Below are 21,102 nucleotides of genomic sequence, written 5' to 3'. Positions count from 1 at the left end.
TCGAAAGGTTTAATATAAACATTTAAAATAAGGATACGTCGACCATACAAGGACAACATTGGTAAAATATGAAAGGCTAAATCACTAACTCTATGTGCCACTGTCAAGGATATAAATCCTACACACTAAACAACACAATCAAGTGCAATTGCATATAATAACATAGTCGAAGCAATAAATACATTAAATCACCTAATTTAACCATTTATTTAATTATATTAAAATAATCTATTTACATCACTCATGTTTGCATAAAGCATAACAAAATAGGAATGAAGTAAATAACCATAGCATTAAATCCATCACCTAACATAATCAAAGGTATGTCCAAATACCAGATAACTAGCTATCATCATAAAAACACACTATCATCTCAAAATGGCATCATCATGCAATATGATTAATTGAATAACATAGTAGTCTAATATCTATGATACTGAAATCAAAGTATAACATCTGACCCTCAAGTCATCTCAATTACAAACATAACATAAGTAACAGATATCTCTCAGATCACAATATCACAAGGTAAATGTCCGCAGCACATAACCAAATAATCCAACATGAATAATTCATTTCTGATTACTTACGCATTAAACAATGATTGTTTAAACAACATTAAAAAGGCACTTAAAACACATAAGCGAACACAATCATAAACATGACTACCCACTGCTATAGGAACCTAGTCCAGTGTAGGATGGTAAAAGTATATAGTGCAATCTTTGCACACATCTCAAGGTAATCACGGAACAACCTCATGATACCACATCGATCCTAGTAACCATTGGCACAAACCTCAATGAACCATAAATCACATCATAATCTCATAGATCAATCAAAAGCATAATCAAAGCAACTGATACAGAAACATAAATCCAAACACCTCGACGGTGTAGACCACTCAAGGTCACAATCATGATCCCATCACAACAAAAGATCAACAAGGTTGCATCCATCAGGATGACTTACAAAAGTCAAATGGGAGAGGCACTACATTGTTAGTAGCAAACATGTAGAGAGGGGATAAGTGGATAGCCTTGGTGGATAGAGTATTGTCCATGGAAGGATACATTGAGAGACTTTAGAAAATACAAGTATTCACAAACAAATTAAAGGCATGAAAAAATAAGAAAGGGACAACATAAAGCCACCACAACATTTTGATAATGATGGGCCAAAATAAGACTGACATGGACTTTTTGGTGTTGGAGCACCCTCAAATCATGAAGCAAAATTTTTGCATAGGAGATCCAAGTAGATTAGTAGAATTGTAATATGGCTCCAAAGACCAATTGGGTCTATTGTAGCATGAAATCAAGTTTTTAAGCCAAAGTTGACAATAAAATTACATTTAGGACCTTTTAAGGATTTTCATGTAAGGGTATGTGGACCAAGATGGTGTGAAAAAGGGAGGCTATAAGTGGACACTTTTTTTCCAAAAATAAGGTAAACCTAATCTTGGAAGACCCATTTGAGGGTCATGCACTCAAAATGAGAAAATGTGTAAAATATAAAAATTGCAATACTCTGAATTTAGTTTCTAAACTACTAAGTTTTTTTTGAAATGGATAAGATTAAGAGGGTCAAACTCCACATGCATGAAAAACTATTCTTGTTTTTAATTGAAAAACATAGTATAGTTATTTCCATTGCTCAACAAAATATACCATTATATTTAGTATTTTGAAAAACCCTTTTGTTGGATGATCCTGTACGAGTGAGATCTAGTAGTTGTTTAATTTTTCATAATATTTTGATGAGTAATTGTTTTCTATGGTTTTTCAAGTGACTCCATCCTAAAATTATGGTACCTCTTCATGCACTGGACGTAACTTGCATCAAAATCCTCTAAAATCAACACTATTTTTAAAAAGTGTATAGAATCAAGTGTAGAACAATAATATGTAATTTATTTTCCATTTGGTTAAATAGATCAAAAGTTATTAAGAAAATAGTAAGACATATGTTTGAGAGGATTGTCAAGACACTAATATAGGAGAAAAAATTCACAATGTAAATCTTGTCCAAAATCTTTAAAAATATATATATGGTTAGAAAGGTAAGAAAATGTGTGAGATTATGGTGGTAATTTTAGAGATACCCACTTCACCATTTCCAAACTTGATGAAGTCAAAGATAAGATTTGATCTTAGAAAATGAAAAAATGTCTAAAGATTAAAAAGAATGGAGGTAAAACATCAACCCAAGCCTTTGGGTAGTTAAATAGGCCTATTACCAAGCCTAAATGTGGTCACACTTTTTTGTTAACAAATTGTGATCACATTATGCTTCATATGACTAAACTATATGCTAGACATGCAATGATCATGTTATGTCTAGTATGACTATACTAGGCATAACATGATTGTGTTATATCTAGTATGAATTTACAAGACATAATGTGATTGTGTTACGTATATGTAAAAGTATATTCAATTGTTCAAAGGCCTGATTATGCCTATTTAATGAAGCAACTACCCAAAAATGGATTAATCTCATCAAATAAATGATTGAATCAACTAGGGCACTATAAAAAAAAAAATCTAAATCTTGAGTTCTGCGCATTGAATGAGCCATGCATAGGACACATTAGAACCATCACACTTTTCAATTGCTTCATTGTTTGGTTCATAATATTGTGAGAGTAATCAAAAAATATATTGTAAGGAAAACATGTGTATTACCAAAGACTGCTCAAATCCCATGACAAAAAGAGTGTGGTGGAGGGATGATGCACAATGGACTTTATACAAAGATTTAAATGTCAGTTCTATCAAGGAAATTTTATCTTGTAGAACTCAAACTATGGATCTTGGAATCATTTAGTTTGTTGTTCATCCAAATAATGACCCTTATAGGGCAGACCTAATTGTAATACAACAATACAATGTAAGGTCAAGATATAGGAGAGAGATTCTTGTGGTTGAACCAAAAGATAAATCATCTTATAAAGAAATGAAGGAAACTTTCTATCAAGGCTCTAAGGTATGTCGATTCATTTTACTCAACTTCCTCTTTGATTTTTATCATCTAATTAAATTCAGTGATGGGTTTTTGTTTGTATGTCAAAATACGAGGAAGAAGGGTCTAAAATTAAGCCAAGGGTGCATTGCCATGACAAACAAGGAAACCTACAACAATATTCTCCTCAAATGGCTAGAAAAATTATCGGAGCTCTTGGTGAGATGAAAGAAAATTTTATGTTTGGCATTAATAGCCAATTTAGCATAGATCTTGAAACAATGAAACATGTTGATAAGCTCTTTAGTGAATGTATGAATGTATGGATATAATTCTAGAGGTGCCCTAATCTCTCTCTCTCTCTCCCCCCCCCCCCCCCCAATTTGAAACAAGAGAGATAAAATTTTCTATGACATTCTAGTAGTTAGAGGTGTCATCTTCATCACAATTTTTCCATGATAGATTAGTAGTTGGAGGTTTCATCTTCATCACAAGTTTTCCATGATAGTCTAGTAGTTGTAGGTGTCATCTTTATCACAAGTTTTCTATGATAGTTTTTTTATCATCCAAATGGAGATGAAAGACCTAATTGCAATGCAATAATACAATGTAAGGTCAGGATATAGGAGATAGATTCTTGTGGTTGAGCCAAAAGATAAATTATCTTTTGAAGAAATGACAGAGACTTCCTATGAAGGTTCTAAGGTACGTCAATTCAATATGCCACCACCACTAGATTTAGAAGGCATGGAAATGAAACCATCATTATCCTATGTGGTAATTATATATGTTGCAATTGTTTTGTCACTTGTATACATGACAGTCCAGTAATTGCAAGTGTCATCTTCCTCACAAGTTTTCCACGATAGTCCAGTATTGCAAGTGTCATCTTCATCACAATTTTTCCATGATAGTTTTTTGTTCATCCAAATAGTGACCATTACAAGGAAGACCTAATTCCAATGCAACAATACAATGTAAGGTTGGGATATAGGAGAGATATTCTTGTGGTTGAACTAGAAGATAAAACATCTTCTAAAGAAATGATAGAGACTTCATGTGAAGGCTTTGAGGTATGTTGATTCAATGGCAGTCTAGTAGTTGCAAGTTCCATCTTCATCACAAGTTTTCCATCGCACTCCAGTAGTTGTAGGTGTCATCTTCAATACAAGTTTTCTATGATACTCTATTAGTTGGAGGTGTCATCTTCATAACAAGTTTTCCATGACAACCTAGTAGTTGGAGGTGCACCGAAGACCTTCTATCACAACATGGGCTACTAGTAGATGGTGAGTATTCATCATCATCATATGACATAGACTCACATGCATATCATGTGTTAAGTGCAACCAAGGTGAATGTTAACTAGGTATTCTCAGTCTCAACAATCTCAGGAATCATCAAAGTTCATCAATATGCCACCACCACCAGATTTGGAGGGCATGGAAATGTAGTTATCATTATCCTATGTGATACACTTAGTTTAATAAATTGCAATAATTTTGTCACTTTTATACATGAGCTTGTTTCCATTGTAGAAAATGTTTGCATAAGTATTTGGTTTTAAGTATGTAGTTATGACTTTACATGTTAATGGGGTATTGGATTTCTCATTAAGATTTTGTACAACCATTGAATCCTAATTGAAAAAATTATTTAGAATGGAAAGAAAAAGAACATAAACAAATTGACCTAGTGATGAAAAAATGTATCAAGTCAGGATATAAATAACATTTGTGAATCAAGATGGGTTTGATATGTTTTTTGATAACTGGAATGCTTTATATGTTGTCATCCCTCCTACAAGGTCTATAGAGCTTATCATCAAACTTCATATTTATGTTTTCATGTAGGTGCTATAAAAGGACAAGGAGGTATAGTTGGGAGAAAGCTTTAGAAGAGGTGACAACAATTGAGGTGAGATCTCTAAAATTATTGTGGATCGAATGGGTGTATCTCCTCCATTGAAAAATATAAGTGCTTCCAGAGACTTGTTGGCTCTACTGTATCGAAAGGGGTCATGAAGGGTCCTAGTGTGCTGACAGGGATATTAAGACCCCTTAAGATCCCTTAAGATCCCATAATATCCCTTAAAATTTTGTTTTGAGTGCATGTGCAGTGAAGACCTTCTGTCACTACTTGAGCTACTAGTAAATGGTGAGTATTCATCATCATCATCTGACATAAGGTCGCATACATATCTTACTTTTTTCCTTTATTTCTATCCCCTTTCTAGCTCTCCAAGTTTTTATATGTAACTTTTGTCATGGATCCAAGAATCTCTTCCCACTCTTTTTCATTAACTAGGTGGGCTTTGTCTCTTAATCCTGAGTAATTTGTGAATAGATTCATTCTTAATAGAATTCATAACCAGATTCTCCATAGCTAGTTTTCTTCTTAGTCAGTGCTATATTTTCTCCTCAACTAGACATTTTGTAATCAGTTGATATGAAATCACAGTTTTCTCTTAGCCAAACCTTTAGTCATGTGATTGAGCTTGTAGATCCACAGAAGGGTTGAAATCTAGATCTGGTATAAGAATAGTACTAGATCCACTTAGGACACACTTAATGGCTATAATGTGTCAAAATGGTTCATAAGGGGTCCTAGAACTTCTTGAAAGGGACATTAGCTCACCCCTTATGATCCTATATGAGCCCTTGCGACACATTATGACCATCAAGTGTTCCATAAGGGGTCTTACATCCCCTTAGGTCATAGTTAATAGATCCAATACTATTCTTCCACCAAATCTAGTTTTCAACCCTTTTGTGCATCTATAGGAACAATTAGAAGCTTAAAGGATTGGCCAAGAGAAAATTGTGATTATATATCAACTTATTAAAAAATGTTCATTTCAGGAGAAAAGTTTGTAGCAATCAAGAAGAAAACTAGCTATGGAGAATATGGTTATTAATGTTGTTAAGAATGAAACTTTTAATGAATTACTTAGGATTAAGAGACAAAGCCCACCTGGTTAATGGTGAAGAGTGGGAGGAGCTTCTTGAACCCATGAAAAAAGTTACAGGTAAGGACCTAAAGAGTTAGAAAGGCGAAAGCAACAAAGGAAAGAAGTAAGATATACATGTGAACCTATGTCAAATGATGATGATAATGAATACTCACCATCTACTAGTAGCTCAATTAGTGAGAGAAGGTCTTTAGTGCACATTCAGTCAAAAAAAAAATTGATAGAGAAGTGACAAGTGATGTAGAATCATCTATAGAGAAAGGTGAACTCTCTCTCTCTCTCTCTCTCTCTCTCTCTCTCTCTCTCTCTCTCTCTCTCTCTCTCTCTCTCTCTCTCTCTCTCTCTCTCTCTCACTCCACCTTTGCATCTCTTTCACCCCCCTTCCTATATATATATCTCACTCTCATTTCTTCAGGCTCTTCATAACCCAGTGGGGTTATGGAGAACTAGAAGCAATGCTTCTAGTTCTTAATAACGTAATTGTATTTGGTTAAGAATAATGTAATCACGTTATTGAAAATTTCAAATTTTTGAAAAGTTATAAGATAATTGTTGGTTGCTCTAGGCTCTACAACTCTACCCTCGAGGGTATGACAAGTGTAGACCACCCAAGGTGGTTGAACAATACACCAACGCTACCCTAGAAAATTTATTGCAGCACAGGGTAGGAGAATTTAATGAGCACTTCATCCCTAGGAGGTATTTCTCAAGAAATACCACTCACAAAAACAACATAATTCCTTCTCCCAACTCTTGACTCTGTCAAAATCATTTTCCCAAGCATTGAGGAATGAACTAGAAATTTCAAATGGAGCAAAATTTGAATAAGTTGGGCAAGGAGATGACAAAATTAGTTGAAGAGGAGATTTAGGTAAGGATTTCTCCTCTCTTTCTTATGTCCTTGTTCTTATTTCTTAGATGAACAAAGCAATAGAGAATGAAATTGTTAGGCTCGAAGACACCACTATTTTCCTAGCAACCCATGACTTTAAAAACCTACCTGCTAGATCATACCTAAATGACTAGTTACACAATTATTGGTCAAAAAAACTAGAGTTCAAGTTTTCCTTCTACAAGAAGATTCAAAGTGGCATTTTTCTTATCTTCTTTGAAGACCCTAAATCCCAAAAAAATGTAGTTGAAAGATAGTTCTAAAGAACTATAAACTCCACATTTCAGGCCATACCTTGGTCTCCTAAAGTTGTAACTGAAGAAATCATGGCTCTGTTTGCACCATGTTGGGTTATAGTTAGAAATGTCCACCCATTAATTTGGAACCTAATTCCCTAGGTGTTAGACCCCATTGGCAAGGTCATCAGGATTGACAAGTCTTTTCCATTTCTTGCACACATGGATGCTAGGGTCTTGATAGTCATTGACCCAAGCAAGGAGCTTCCCAAAGATGTTTCATTTCTTATTCAAGGTGGTAGATATGTTTGTCCTCTTTCTTTCCTAGGAGACATCAACTCTTGTTTCTTTCCTATGTAGAAAAGATGGACATGTTAGGAAGAATTTTCCCCTTATACAAAATTCTAAACCCTTTGCTAGTTCTAGAAACCAGATTAACACTAAGGAAATGAAAGGAAATAATATGTATGTTGCCAAAAATAGGAAGGAAGCTCTTGCATTAAATATTGAAACCCACAATGTTTTAGAGGACCTCTATATGGAATTGGATGCCCTTCAAGCTGCCTTCAAATCCCAAACCAAGAAAGACCCTTCAGTTTTTTTCCAAGAACCTTTCAACCTTGTGATGCCCATTTCATCCCTAGAGTCCATAGGGTTGGTCCAAGAGAGACCTGAACAAAGGACTATGAATGTTCAACAGATTGTTTTGGATAAAATCAAGAAGTGTTTAGGACATAAATTCAAGAAAGAATCTAATTGTTACCCAATTTTATCTCCTTCAAATGAAGTAGAAGTCCTACTTAAAGGACATGAACTAAAAAAAAAACTCCAACCCTAAATGAAATCAACAAACAATGTAGTCCTAAAGAGATGGTTAGGAGTGATGGGCATGTTTCTATTATAGATTCCTATGAAAAGATGAAAAACTCAATGCTTTTGACTTGGTAGCAATCCTATCTGGTTCAGACCCTGATGCAACCCCAACCCTTGGAGAGAATAGGAGGAAATTGGCCTCTGAGATTATAATTCTGAGTGAGGATGAGAATGAGGACCAAGATATGGAAGATTTTAATGGAGACAGAGTTAAAACCCCTGAGATTGGCATGAGGATGAAAACTGAAAGCTTTATGTTTAATGCTAGAAAGAAAGGATGGAAGCCTAGGAAGAAAGTAGAGGATAAAGTAGAGGAAGTGTTTGGGATGAAAAAAGAAGGGGAACAAGTTCCAAAGAGAAACAGAGGTAGATCCTCAATGTATACCACCCATGCCAAGCCTTCTAAGATACAAAAGGATGATTTTCCTAAGTGTTTTAAGAAATTTTGGTCTCCCAAAGGTAAACCGACCCTTCCATCCCTATTATAATGGCCAAATACATCTCTTAGAATGTGAGGGGATTGGAAACTTTAGAGAGTAAATATGTTATAAAGAGGATACTCAAAGCACATAAGGAGACTAATTTTCAAATGCTTCATGAAATCAAGGCAACTAGTTTTTAGCTAGACATAGACCTAAAATGTATTTGGAATGAGGCAAAACCCTTTTGTACCAATCATGAGAAAGGTAGAGGAGGGACTATAATCCTGGTTAGTCCTAAGTGGATGAATGTAGTGGTTGAATGAGGATCCTCACCATGCAATAGAGTTTAATGGGTAATATTAACAATCAAGGGGAGGATTTAAAGTATGCTTAGTATATGCACCTAATGATCATATGAATAGGTCTCCCTATGGAAATGGATGTCCCTAATTCACAATATCCCCTCAATAATAGTTGGAGACTTCAACATGGTAGAAAACCAACAAGACAAGATAGAGGGTGCATATTTCAGTGGAAAGGGGATGAGAAGGTCTTCTGGAATAGAATGATGAGTAAAAATTTATTGTTTGATCCATTGGCTGGAAGGAAAAGTAAACACAAGGGAATATGGCATACATTGACCAACTTCCAAAAATGGAACAACAAAATCTGTTGTAGACTGGACAAATAATATGTTGAAAAATTTCCTTTTAGCTTCCAAGTGTTAGATGAAGGATCGAGTGTGTTGGTGTACCCATTTACATTATTTGATCACAACCCTATTATTACCAATATCTTCTAGATTGATAGCCAAAAATCTTAGGTCCCCAAGACTGAAGGATTTTCCCTCAATATTGCCCTTCTAAAAGATGTTGACCTCAATGTCCCCACAATTATGGTAAGATGGTTTAACCATTGTGTGGTAAGACATCCAGATGTAACAATTAGATGGAACACTATGATAGAAAGTTGGAGATATATCTTCAAGACAGTAGGAAAAAAGATGCCCAAGGATATGAGAAGAAAGGAGACAACACTACACAACACTTTGGTTGAGGCAGAAGCAACCCTTCAATCTAATCCACAAGATTGTTCATGCCAATGTGCCCTGGTTAAAGCTAGAGATGGTCTAAGAAGGATTGAACAAGTTAAGATTCAAGGGGCCAAGACTAGAGCAAGGATCAATTGGATTGAACATGGGGACAAAGGTTCTAAGTACTTATTTTAGATTCTTAAAACTGAGGAAGCTATTGACAAAATTGAAATTCTTAGAGAGGTGATAATCTAATCACTAATTTCAAAGAGATTATAAAGGCCTTTTCTCAATTTTATAACAAAATGTTTACCTCGAAAGAGAAAATCTGAATATGGAAAGTGAAAGGATCAAAATTATGAGACTAATTCTAGAAAGAGTGTTAGAGGAAGATAAGACTAGGCCGAATGCTCCCATATCTAAAGAAGAGATTATTCAAGCTATCACTTTGATGAGTAATGATAAGGCCCCAAGACCAAATCGACTACTGGTGGAATTCTATAAGACCCACCTGTATTGGATTTGGCAAGACCCATTAATGTTATATCAAGAAGGGTTTGAACATAGCTCACTCGAAGTTTTTGTCAATTCAGGGTATATTAAACTCATACCCAAGGAAGGAGATAAGACCTTGATGAAATTTTTTTTAGGCCCATCACACTCAATGTCTCCTACAAAATACTAGCAAAAATATTGGCTCTTTGTCTCAAAGAGGACCTACCATATGTTATTAATTATACACAAACTGGATTTTTCAAAGGGAGGTATATTTTGGAGAATCTAATTACTTACTGGGAAACTATGGAGTGGGCTAAGGAATTTGGGCAACAAGCAGGAATGTTCATAATTTACTATGAGAAGGTATATGATAGAATGGAATGGAAGTTAATAGAGTTGATGCTAGAATTTCTGAGATTCCCCAAATACTTTATCAAAATTGTGCTTACCCTAATGGTAGAAGCTCATGCTACTGTAGAAGTCAATGGTCTAAGATCAAACTCATTCTATCTTTCAAGATCTATAAGACAATGTTGCCCACTCGCTCCCTCATTGTTTTTCATTGCACATGATAGTCTACACTATATTCTCATATATAACTTTCTTTCACCTAAAGTTAGAGGAATTATGTTACCTAATAAGGAGGAAATTAGTAATGCACAATTTGTAGATGAAACCTCTCTACTCTTTGAATTGTCAGAGGACAATATCAATAATATCACAACCAAACTAGATATATTCTGCAAAGCTTAAAAAAGAAAAGTGTCTATTGTCAAATCCATTATGTTGGGATGGGAAGAACAACCTCCCTTATGGTATTGTAAATTTGGATTCTCCTAGGGTGATACTTCACATATAGTTAGGTATCTAGAAATACCCTTCTAAATCTCACCCAACCTGAACTCAATGTGGGAATGGATTAAGGAGAAGATTATCAACAAGCTTAGTAGATGGAATAACAATTACTTGTCTCTAGCTGATGGAGTTTAAGTTTGCATGCCAGAAAATATTGTTAGCATATACTATATACTACTTTACATGGCTCTTTAATCAAAGTTAGATCAACTACATTCATAAATTTATTAGAAATTTATTGAGGTCTGATGGAAAGGTAACTAGAAAAGACATGCAGTTAAATGAAGTTGGTGCACTATGAGGAACAAAAATAGGTGGGATGGATCTAAAAGATTTAAGATTGCAAGGAATTTCTCTTGCAACCAAATGGATTGCTAGATCCACAAATGGAAGTGCACCTTGGAAGGTGTTGATTAGACATAACATTATAAGAGAAGTTTTGTGTATTGGAAAATCATGGAAAGGGATGCACATTTATGACCTACTCTCAGGTAGATGGAAGATCAATGTTGAAGGATCAATGGTCTTTAAAGCCATTTGGAAAGCATGGGAAAAAGTGAGACACTAGGTGGTAGGGGTTGAAATTACTGATAGCCAAGCCAAACTATATGGGGAGAAATCGCCCTAGTGGAACTTAGAAAGAAAAGGAAAACCACTTTCTCTCCTACAAGGTTTCTCAACCAAATCTTGGGAAAAAATTGGTATTCATTCCTTTAGTGACCTCATTATAGATGATAACCTTTCCACTTGGGAGAACCTAGCCTCAAATTTCAACCTTCCCTAGTCTCAAAAGAGAAGGTCTTTGTTGTTGTTAAAGATGCTTGGCTAAAATCTAATCTTCCCTAAAAATGTGACAATGATATTGATAGAATACCCCTCCTTAGCTAGCTAGATGGCTCCAAGCTCTACTCCACCAGAGCTAAAAACTTATACAATTTTCTATCTGACAATAATGAAGTTTTTGAGTACCTTAACGCCAAGAGGGCTTATATTTTAGAACCCAAAGACTAGACCAAGCACTTTTCAACTATCTAGCATTAGAATGTGGAACCTAAGGTCCAATTCTTTATATGACAAGCCTTACTTCATAGACTCTCACTAAACAATGTTGATGGTTATCCCTTCACCTGTTCTTTCTGCTCCATGCCTGAAACCATGCCCCACTTGTTCTCTAAATGTGACTTTTCCAAAGGGGTTTGGAACTAGTTTGGTGTATAGATTGAAACTAAACTTTTTACATTCTTTTCTATCACTAGCTACATCCTTGGCCTCCCCAAGCATCTTAATAAATTTTGGGCCATTTTTTCTTTTTATTTTCTTTGGTCTATTTGGTTAATTGGGAATGGTGATGTATTTCAAGATAGGACTAGAATCCTTATCGAGTCTTTGAGGAGACTCCTTGTGCATAAAATATATATGCATGTTACCATCAGCTACAAAGTAAAAGAGAAACAATCAGTGAGGATAACCCATGCATGCTCACATGTGCTAAAGGATTAAGGTGTCTAGTTTGAGGTGAAGAATGAGACCAATGAACTGGGTTTATTTGAGAGTACTCTTAAGAATATGCTCGACCAAATCAAGTTGAGGAAGGAGATATAGGACCTAAATAGATAAGTGGATGAAGGAGGTCAAGGAAAGACTAGTCACACTATGAGCAAACCCAAGACCAACAACACTAGGTTGGGCAAAATGGTTAACATATTGGTTGAGACTTGTGATGCTAAAAGTGTAATTGTGATTACTAAAAACAAGGAGGAGTTCAATGAAGGGAGAACACCATGCATTATGATTAGTGATATCCCCATGTACCAACACTTCCATGGAAACAACTTATGAAGGATCTAAAAACTGTGATTAGAGATGACGACATGAGGCTTAGGTGGTCCAATGGTCCTCTACCTTGGACAACCTGGATGGAGAACTAAACCTCATAAGATTGAGGATACTTTTAAGTTCCTTTTTTCTTCATTAATCATATTTTTTGTTGAAATGATCTGACATTTAATTGTAGATATGTATGGACCACAGATCAATTAAATATTATTTTCCTTGTATAGACCTCTGCTATGTGGTAATCGACATGTTAATGACTTTATATTATAATTAATACAAAAAAAAGGTTCAATTTTTCTTTTTTTTCTTGTCTTGTTAACAAGCCATGGCCCTTTTTGAAATTTGATCAAAAGTACATGTAACACGATCGCATTATGTGTACTTTTGACTTTTTTTTCATGGTGTCCACTTTTTTTCACACCATCTTGCTGCATATGCCCATATTTTAAGGCCAAAGATTTCAAATGTACAAGAAAACCATTAGGCTATGATTTTTGGTTCATTTTAATGTTATCTAAGTCAAGTGTAAGGTTCTTGAGGTCTTAGGTTAAGTCTAAGACAAAGTTTCTCAAAAGTTACAAATTGTTCACAAGTTGTCATGACAACTTTGACAACTTTTGGCACATTGTTGCAAAAAGTCACAAATAGTCACCTAACTTCAAAAAATAATTAGGAAGCATTGTGAATGTCTTTAAATAGACATTTAAGGTCTCAAGGATGGGTGTTGTTGAATTGGAGAAGATTTTAAAACAATAGATCATACTGTGATAATTCATACAAAAACATATGCATTTTTTGTGTGGTTGGATTGGTAAACATGAATAATGCATGGCTCCTGAAAGTAATTTTTTAAAAATTTACGTTTCTTTTGGTTTGAATTTTGTAAGTTGCAGGGAACATGAGTAATAGTCAAATCTTTCTTGGTTACCCTATAACCCTCATAGACCCTAGGTTTGAAGGGAAATCATGGAATTTGGACCATCATTCTCCATCCAAAATTCCTAATTTTTTGGATTTTGATAGATCTAACCATATCTTGTAATATAAAGTTGGTTTTAGAGTGTTCCAAGTGTGTGCCATTTTTTGGTGAGAATCCCTAGGCATGGCATCTCAATGTGACAAGCTAGTAGGAATATAAACAATTTTTAGTTGGTTGATAGTACAAGTGGAGAGGGGGGTTTGAATGAGTGCATTGTGTTTAATAAAGGGTGTCATAACTATCTACGATGGCCAGAGTTGGAGTTTACAGGAGTAAGAAGTCTGATTGCAAGTATTTGTAGTAAACTATCAGTATTAGCCCTATAGGCCTAATATGAGGGTTATGGAACTAAGGTGATCAAATCAATAGGTCTTACTTTGATTCTAAGATATTGTATATAATACTAAAAAGGATTTTTGAAAATGGGCCTATTTTGGTTGGACTCAACTAGAAGCAAAATTGGTAGGCAAAATACCTATTAGGGTGACCTAATTGGGCTAATAGGCTTGATTGCAAAAAAGTTGTAGAATCAAGTAGAAACCCATTCTTGGAGCCTTCAAACTAGTTAAGTTGATGATATTTTGGTTTAAGGAGACTACACTTAGGAGTTGGTGAGATGAAGCAATGGCTGGGCATTTAGACTCCAAGTTATCAACCAAACTAAGTGAAGGGAATACAGAGATAAGGAGACCAAATACTTGAACATGTTATGTTCAAGGGTTGTAGCAAGGAGACTAGTCTTTTGTTGCCTATGTGGGGCATATGTGTACTAAAGGGGACTGAGAGAATCCTTGAAGGAATATTCTTGCAATATTTTCATGATTTGAACCTAATAAAAGTATAGATAATGGATGGTTGTGAGGTGAATGACCATCCAATCACCTAGCCTCCTCATCATATTGGAATCAGAGCAAGGCACTAGGTCACTTGTGTAGTGTGATTCTTGTGTATGTCAGTAGGGGAAGAAGAAGAATTCTCAAAGGCTAACACCATGCTTCCTAAAAGCATGTCCCAAGATACTATCGAAAAGATGGTAGAACAAATGTTAGAGACAAAGCTTGGAGAATTACAAGAAGACAAAGGAAAAGAAAAAAAAGGGAGAAAATGACACCAATGAAGAACCATGTATTTTTTAAGAACTCAAAAAGTGATTGCATCCAAAAAGAACTCTTTTCCTTATCCATCAAAGATAAATATCTTTCAAAGTCTTATATGGAGAAGAGATAATATATCAATTATCCTAGGTGCTTCTCAATTTTCTTGAGGACATGTGACCTACAAAACTATCAAGTTCTTAGTAAGAGAATAAGAAAGAAATCAAAATAATAATAAAAATGACCAAGAGGTAAAACATTCAATTTTATTGAAGCACAATGGACTATGAGCATCCTCCTCACTCGAAGTAGGATGAGGTATCACACATTAACTTAAGTGATTTCTTCCTTCTAATTAGGAAGCTTGAGAGCATTTTAATTTTGAAGTCTATTAATTACCTTTCCTTTATATTAGCCTCTTGAACAAATAGTTTTCTTAGCCTATCAAAGTATATTATCTTGAGCTATCCATGTTTTGAGTGTGAAACATTCTATTTGTTTCACTCATTTATTTACAAGATAGTAGACCCTTGCCCTATAAATTGTATTAAATAAATATTTTTTAATGATATGAAATAAACTACTTTTAGATGAATAAAATTAAATATATTTTTAAAAATAATTAAAATAAAAACATTCTAGATAAATAAATGAAAAAATATCAAAATTTAATTTCTCAAAAACTCAAAATATATTCAAAATCTTTAGATGATCTCATCATCAACTTAAATTAAGGACAAAAATTGGAGTCACCTCGACTCATTCTCGAATAAAAAATTAAAAATGCCATAACATAATTGTGATAAACAAAACAAAAATACCACAATAGATGATGTAGATGATAAAGAAAATACCATAACAGATGATATAGATGACAAAGCAATTACCTCATACAAGCCACAAACAAAGGAGGTTAGTAATGTTCGGGAGTAGCAAGGAGAAAATGAAATCCAACCAAAAGACATGGAAGCATTATTATGATGTTGAAGATACTCCTCATTTTATTCGATAGAGGATGTGAATAGATTCTGCCTACTTGGATGGGCAATGCTAAAATTGTGATATTTCTATTACGATTAAACTGTGTAGTATTATGAGTAAAACTCATTGACCCATGTTTCATGAGTAGTGGTTCACACAAACCCATTTTCTAGGAGAATGAATGGAACACTTAGCACTCGTTACATTTAGGTGATAACCACAGAGGTGGAGCACATAAACTTCTCGGGAGGTCACCCATCCTAGTACTACTCTAGCTCGAGCATGCCTAACTACAAAATTTCCTCTAAGGTTAAACCTAGTCTACTTGACACCCCATTTGCAAAACCTTTGGCAAATGTTGCGCCCTTTAAATCATTCATTAGAGAGCCCCTTAAGCTCATCAATTGATAAGTATGAGATCTTCTGTTTTATTCCATTTGCATATTGTCATATCTGACTTATCATAACCTTTTTGTAATCTTAAACAATGATATATCAAACTTACATAAGCTTATTTTTATATTTCATAAAATCATTATAACATTATTAATATCAGATATTCATCTTTTGACCCAAAAATAAATAAAAAATCTTGATTATAAAAAAATCATAATAATATTCTCAAAGAAGAAAACCCATAAACTAGAAACAAACTAACTCTATCCACTAATGCCCCCCAATTCACACAACTTCAAACGAACAAACAAAAGCACGATTCTTCTTTAACTAAAATTTGAGCCCATTTACCTTCGCTTAGGAGCTATATCTTTATCTAATATATATACATATATTTTTTGGAAAAAAGGTTATCGTACAAAATTGAAGATGGGGGCTACGAGCGTGATATATAATTTCTCTACAACATTGATCATGGCACAATTAAAATAATAAAAATTAAAAATAAAAAAATTTCAAAGAAGAAAAGTCGGTTGACCTGACCACTTAAAAATATCAAACGCACCACTAATAGGTAAAATCCTTGAGAACCCTTAAAAAGGAATAATAATAATTGTTTTTGTTAAAGCTGCCAGTGAGGCGGAAGAACAAGAACACCGTCCCACAATCAGATTCCCCGGCTTGACTCCCGACCATTGGTTTTGTGCTGCACAGTCAGAATCCACGTCAGCAGGGCATGTCCACGTCAGAAGAGGAATATAGCCGTAGCCTGCGTCAACTGTTTAACTATCCCCACACCAGGCCTGTTGTTTTTGCAGGGGATTACTTTATCTGTTTATAGTTAAACATGAGGAGTCACTTGTCTGAAGCTTTTCAAGGGTTGGACGAAAGGGTTCATTGTGGTAACTGTAACTGAGAGTATGGGAGCCACTTCAGTTGTAAAGCAAACTGCACTGCACAGTTTTCTACTTTTTAAAACTGCGATGAATAGTTATAACTTCGTATGGTGGATGTCAGGGGTAAAGCGGCCGTTATGCTCTCCATTTTTTAGTGGACGTCCCGAGTCCACACCCCTTTTTTCGCGCCTACAAATAGAGCCCACCCTTCCCCTCTTCTTCTCATCACCATTCACTGCCATTCACTCCCATTCACTGCAAAGGGGAACGTATCAGAAGAAACACCATTCGCCGCCTTTGCCTTCCCTCCATTGCCCCAGTATCCACCCAAATTGTGTTCTTCATCGCTGTTTTTTTGGCTTCTGTTTCCTGTGATGTTCAATTTGCAATTTTGGAGCTCGATTTGCTGCTTTTCTCGAGTTTCTGCTCGCAATCCGGCTGCCTTTTGCGGGCTTTCTTGAGTTTCAGCTCGCGATTTGTCCGCCAAGAGAGTCTGCCGCTGCTCAATCCTGCTCGGAATTTGTTTTCTGAGCTTAACAATTTGCTGTGCCTTTTGCTCTAGATCCGCGCAAGGAATTTTTGCTTCTTGTGCCTCTTTTGTTTTGTTTTAATTTTGTTGCCATAAGTTAGAATTTGGTCCCGAGATTTGAGAAAATGATGAATGTTTACAAGAGCTTCCCGTCTTACCTTGGCGCTCCGGCGGAGCTGAAAGGGATCGGCTCGATTCTCTGCGAAGTCGACGTGGAGGTGAAACAGAGCACCGGCAGCAGCCAGTCTTTGCGGAGGACTCTGTCCGCGGACATGTCGTCGCAAGGGTGGATGAGTCGGGAGAATTCGCTGCGGAAATCTTGTTCCTTTTACGAGCTTTCCCGCAGATCTTGCTCCGAGTCCGAAGAGATTTCGGACTCGGAGTCGGAAGATCGGGGTGAGGAAGAAGACGGAGAAATATTTTCCATTACGGAGGAAGAAGAGAAAGAAGAAGATGTCGCGGACAAGAATTGTGGCGATCTCTGGAGCCTGATTCAGTCCGAGAAGCAGAAGAAGCAAGAAGATTCTTCGTTTTTTGCTCTCCTGGCGCCTGTGAACAAAGAATTGAAGGTCGGTTCTTCAAAATGGGAGCCTTGCAAGCCGTATGCACAACCGGCTAAAAGAAAAAGCACGCTGAGTGATCAGAGCCTTCGCCTTTGCACTGAATCACTCGGCTGCGAGAGTGGCACGGATTGCTCGTATCCGTCCTCCAGCGACACAGACGACTGCAGCTCAGCTTCATCCGAAGACAATTCCTTTGTTTTCGGAGAAGGAGAAGTCGAGGAAGAGGAGCAGGAGAGCAAATTTGTGGAAAATTTGAAGATCTCCGACAATGTGAGCGGATCAGAGGAAGAAAAGGAGATCAAGTCCAGAAGACCGTTTCCTCCGCCTCTTTCTTCAATCGCCAGAAGCGACGGCCCCTGCATCCACATGCGTTCTTACAAGCAAGACGGCAGGCTTCTTCTCAAAGCCGTGCAAGTCGAATCATCTCAAAAATATTTGCGCGCGCGTCGCGAAGACGGCCGTTTGCAGCTCCATTTCATCAGCACACAACAACAACAAGTGCTCTCCCCTGAGGAAGAAAAGATTCCAGCTGCAGAGCATCATCAATTCAGTGCTCAAAATTCCAAGGCGGAGGAGAATCAGCTCAAGCAGCAGCACCAGCAATTCAAGAGCTCTTCTGCATTCTCTAGCCTCTCCAATTTACGGCGACACGTGCTGAGATCAGAATATCAGAATCCGTCAAAGAACAAAGAGTTCCCCCTGAATCTCGACGTGAATTCGACTGCAAAGGCGAAGGTGAGCCTGCTACTGAAGAACACGCAGTCCGTCCAAGGTTCGAATCTCAGCTGCTCCAAAGAAAAGAGTTCCTTCAGCAAAGGATTTGAAGATCTTGTGCAGGAAAGGCCGTCGCAGAGCTTAGTAACCAGTCCCGCTCTGCTGTACTACCAGCCGCTCAAACACTCTTTTCCGGCCAGCGGCGATTTCGAATCGAAATCTTTGCCCAAATTTCCGTGCAATGAGAGTTTCCGGCGGTGCCAGGTGAGGCAGTGGCTCACCAAACTTGGTGAGCCTCGCTGCATTGCCATTTCTTGAAACTGTGAACCATTCTTCGACTGTGACTCATTTTGGGGGAGTGGATTAAACTATTTGATAATTAGAAAATTACTGGAAAGTAAGTCCAGCAATATTGGAAGTTAGTTTAGGGTGGGTATAGGATCAAGTGATCACTGATCAGGGATCACACTGTCGATATATTTCGCTTAACGATGAGAACCAGTAACAATCTGGTGTCCATATTACAGCTATAATACTTTCTCTGTACATCTCTCTCATTATCCAATGTAAAACTGGTTATGCGTAACAAGTACTATTCCAATCTTTTCCCGTCTCAGTTTACCGACAGACTTAACTGTTTCCAGCAGTCCGTTTTATTTTTCACCGTTCTTCACTGGTATATATTTTCCCCAATTTTCCGTATATTTCGATCGTACTCGTCTGCTGTTTGATTATCCGTCTCTTTATTTCACTTTCAATTCGCTAGTCGTCACTAAAATCTGTGTGAGAGTTGAGTGGACGAGGGGAATTAAATATTCCTCTCACGTGTTTGGGAAATGGGAGTTCCACTCACGTGTAAACAACTGCAAGATGGAGAAAGTATACAAAATGTGTCTGGAATCTTTGATGTGATACGTCTCTTTCTCTTACGGGAAAAGATTCAATTTCTTAATTGCATGTTTTTTTAATTATAAAATATCTTTGGGCGCCCTCTAATTTTTATTTGCTATCCTATCCAACTGCAACTGTATTGCGAATCGCGAACGTTTCCTTTGGGTAAGACAGGAAGTCGGTAAGAAAATTTTAGAGGCTGTAGTTTTTTCGGGACCCTTTTGTAGATAAAGTTTATAATTAAAAATATTTATATAGATTTTAATTGTTGGGTTCAGATTAAATTTCTGCCATTTCGGTTATCAAGTTCAGATTCATCTCGCTGGTAATGTTCAAAAATCAAATATTAAGTGATAAAATGCATCTCTTTTACTTGCTCATCACAAAACTTCCCAGCATATGAAATCAACTTATTCGATATAGGTGACTGTTTATTATATTTTCAATTAAGAAAATCATAATAGTATATTAACATATTAAATAATATCGGTTAAAGAGTTTGATTCAAAAACTATATAGTTAAATCTTGATAACAATATCACAATGTTAAATAATATTAATTTAAAAATATATATTTAACAAACTGAAATTTAAAGAATAGAAAATTAAATGTTTCATAGAATATTTGTGATTCTCATTAAAAAGTTGTTTTCTGTTATATATATATATATATATATATATATTTGTTTAAAAATTATAGTTTCTAAGTTTTGAGTAGTTTTAATATAGAGTTTATCGGGATTTATGTATGGATTTGGTAGTATTATTGTAAGGGTGATTATTATATATTATGTATATTTGACATAAGTCTTTGAATTTTTTTTAAATCAATACTAATTTTCTATTTACACAAATGAAGAGCTTGAACGAGCTTGAACTTGATTAATGTTTTATAAAAAGTCAAAGTTATGAATATAGATATAGATTTAGTTCAAGTCTATAGCTAAAAGATGATCCCCAACTTTCAAAATTGAATCTAAGTCTAAGTTTATTCTCTTTCTATTAGCCATTACTTGTCAATTGACTTACCCACCAAGTATGTTAATTTGTAAATGAGTTAATAACAAGCCAATATTTATTATTGGACCCTTCATAATCCAACACTTGAACTCGTTACACATTAAATTATCTTTAGAGTGAAATAACAACATGGCATCAATATACATGCCATATGAATATTAAATGATTAGTTGGTGTGTCTTTGTTCTTTACTCTAATACTATGATTAACAATAGTAGGAGATCATCAGCTAGGAAACTTCAAAAGGTTTTTGTTGATACCACTTATTTTGTAGATTTCAACAAAGCAAATGACTAATGAATCGTCTAGTTTGATACAGGTGTCATCTAGCTGAGTATGAAACATTGGTCCCCTCTTTTTTTATTTTAGCATTCATTTTATGGTATGTTTTTGTAACATTATTAGTGTTAGCTCAATTTCAATTTCTTTTGATGTACTTAATTATAAGTCCATATGGCT

General features: G+C 35.7%; 1 protein-coding gene across 1 annotated transcript; it reads left to right on the top strand.

Moving 5' to 3' along the window:
* The first annotated feature begins 16,987 nt into the window (after positions 1–16,987).
* Positions 16,988–19,337, top strand: LOC149535321 (protein FAF-like, chloroplastic). The gene has a single exon (XM_089806542.1). It carries the CDS (start codon positions 17,581–17,583, stop codon positions 19,048–19,050), a length of 1,470 nt encoding a protein of 489 aa, XP_089662668.1. The 5' UTR covers positions 16,988–17,580; the 3' UTR covers positions 19,051–19,337.
* Positions 19,338–21,102: the final 1,765 nt, after the last annotated feature.

The sequence above is a fragment of the Cupressus sempervirens genome, chromosome 10 (genome assembly GCF_028749045.1).
Source record: "Cupressus sempervirens isolate cs-2001-9-10 chromosome 10, ASM2874904v1, whole genome shotgun sequence".
NCBI lineage: Eukaryota > Viridiplantae > Streptophyta > Pinopsida > Cupressales > Cupressaceae > Cupressus > Cupressus sempervirens.
This window is presented reverse-complemented; position numbering and strand designations above follow the sequence as displayed.

Bases quoted from the DNA above. Each gene is read 5' to 3' on its own strand.
- LOC149535321 (XM_089806542.1), top strand. From the start codon at position 17,581: ATGATGAATGTTTACAAGAGCTTCCCGTCTTACCTTGGCGCTCCGGCG.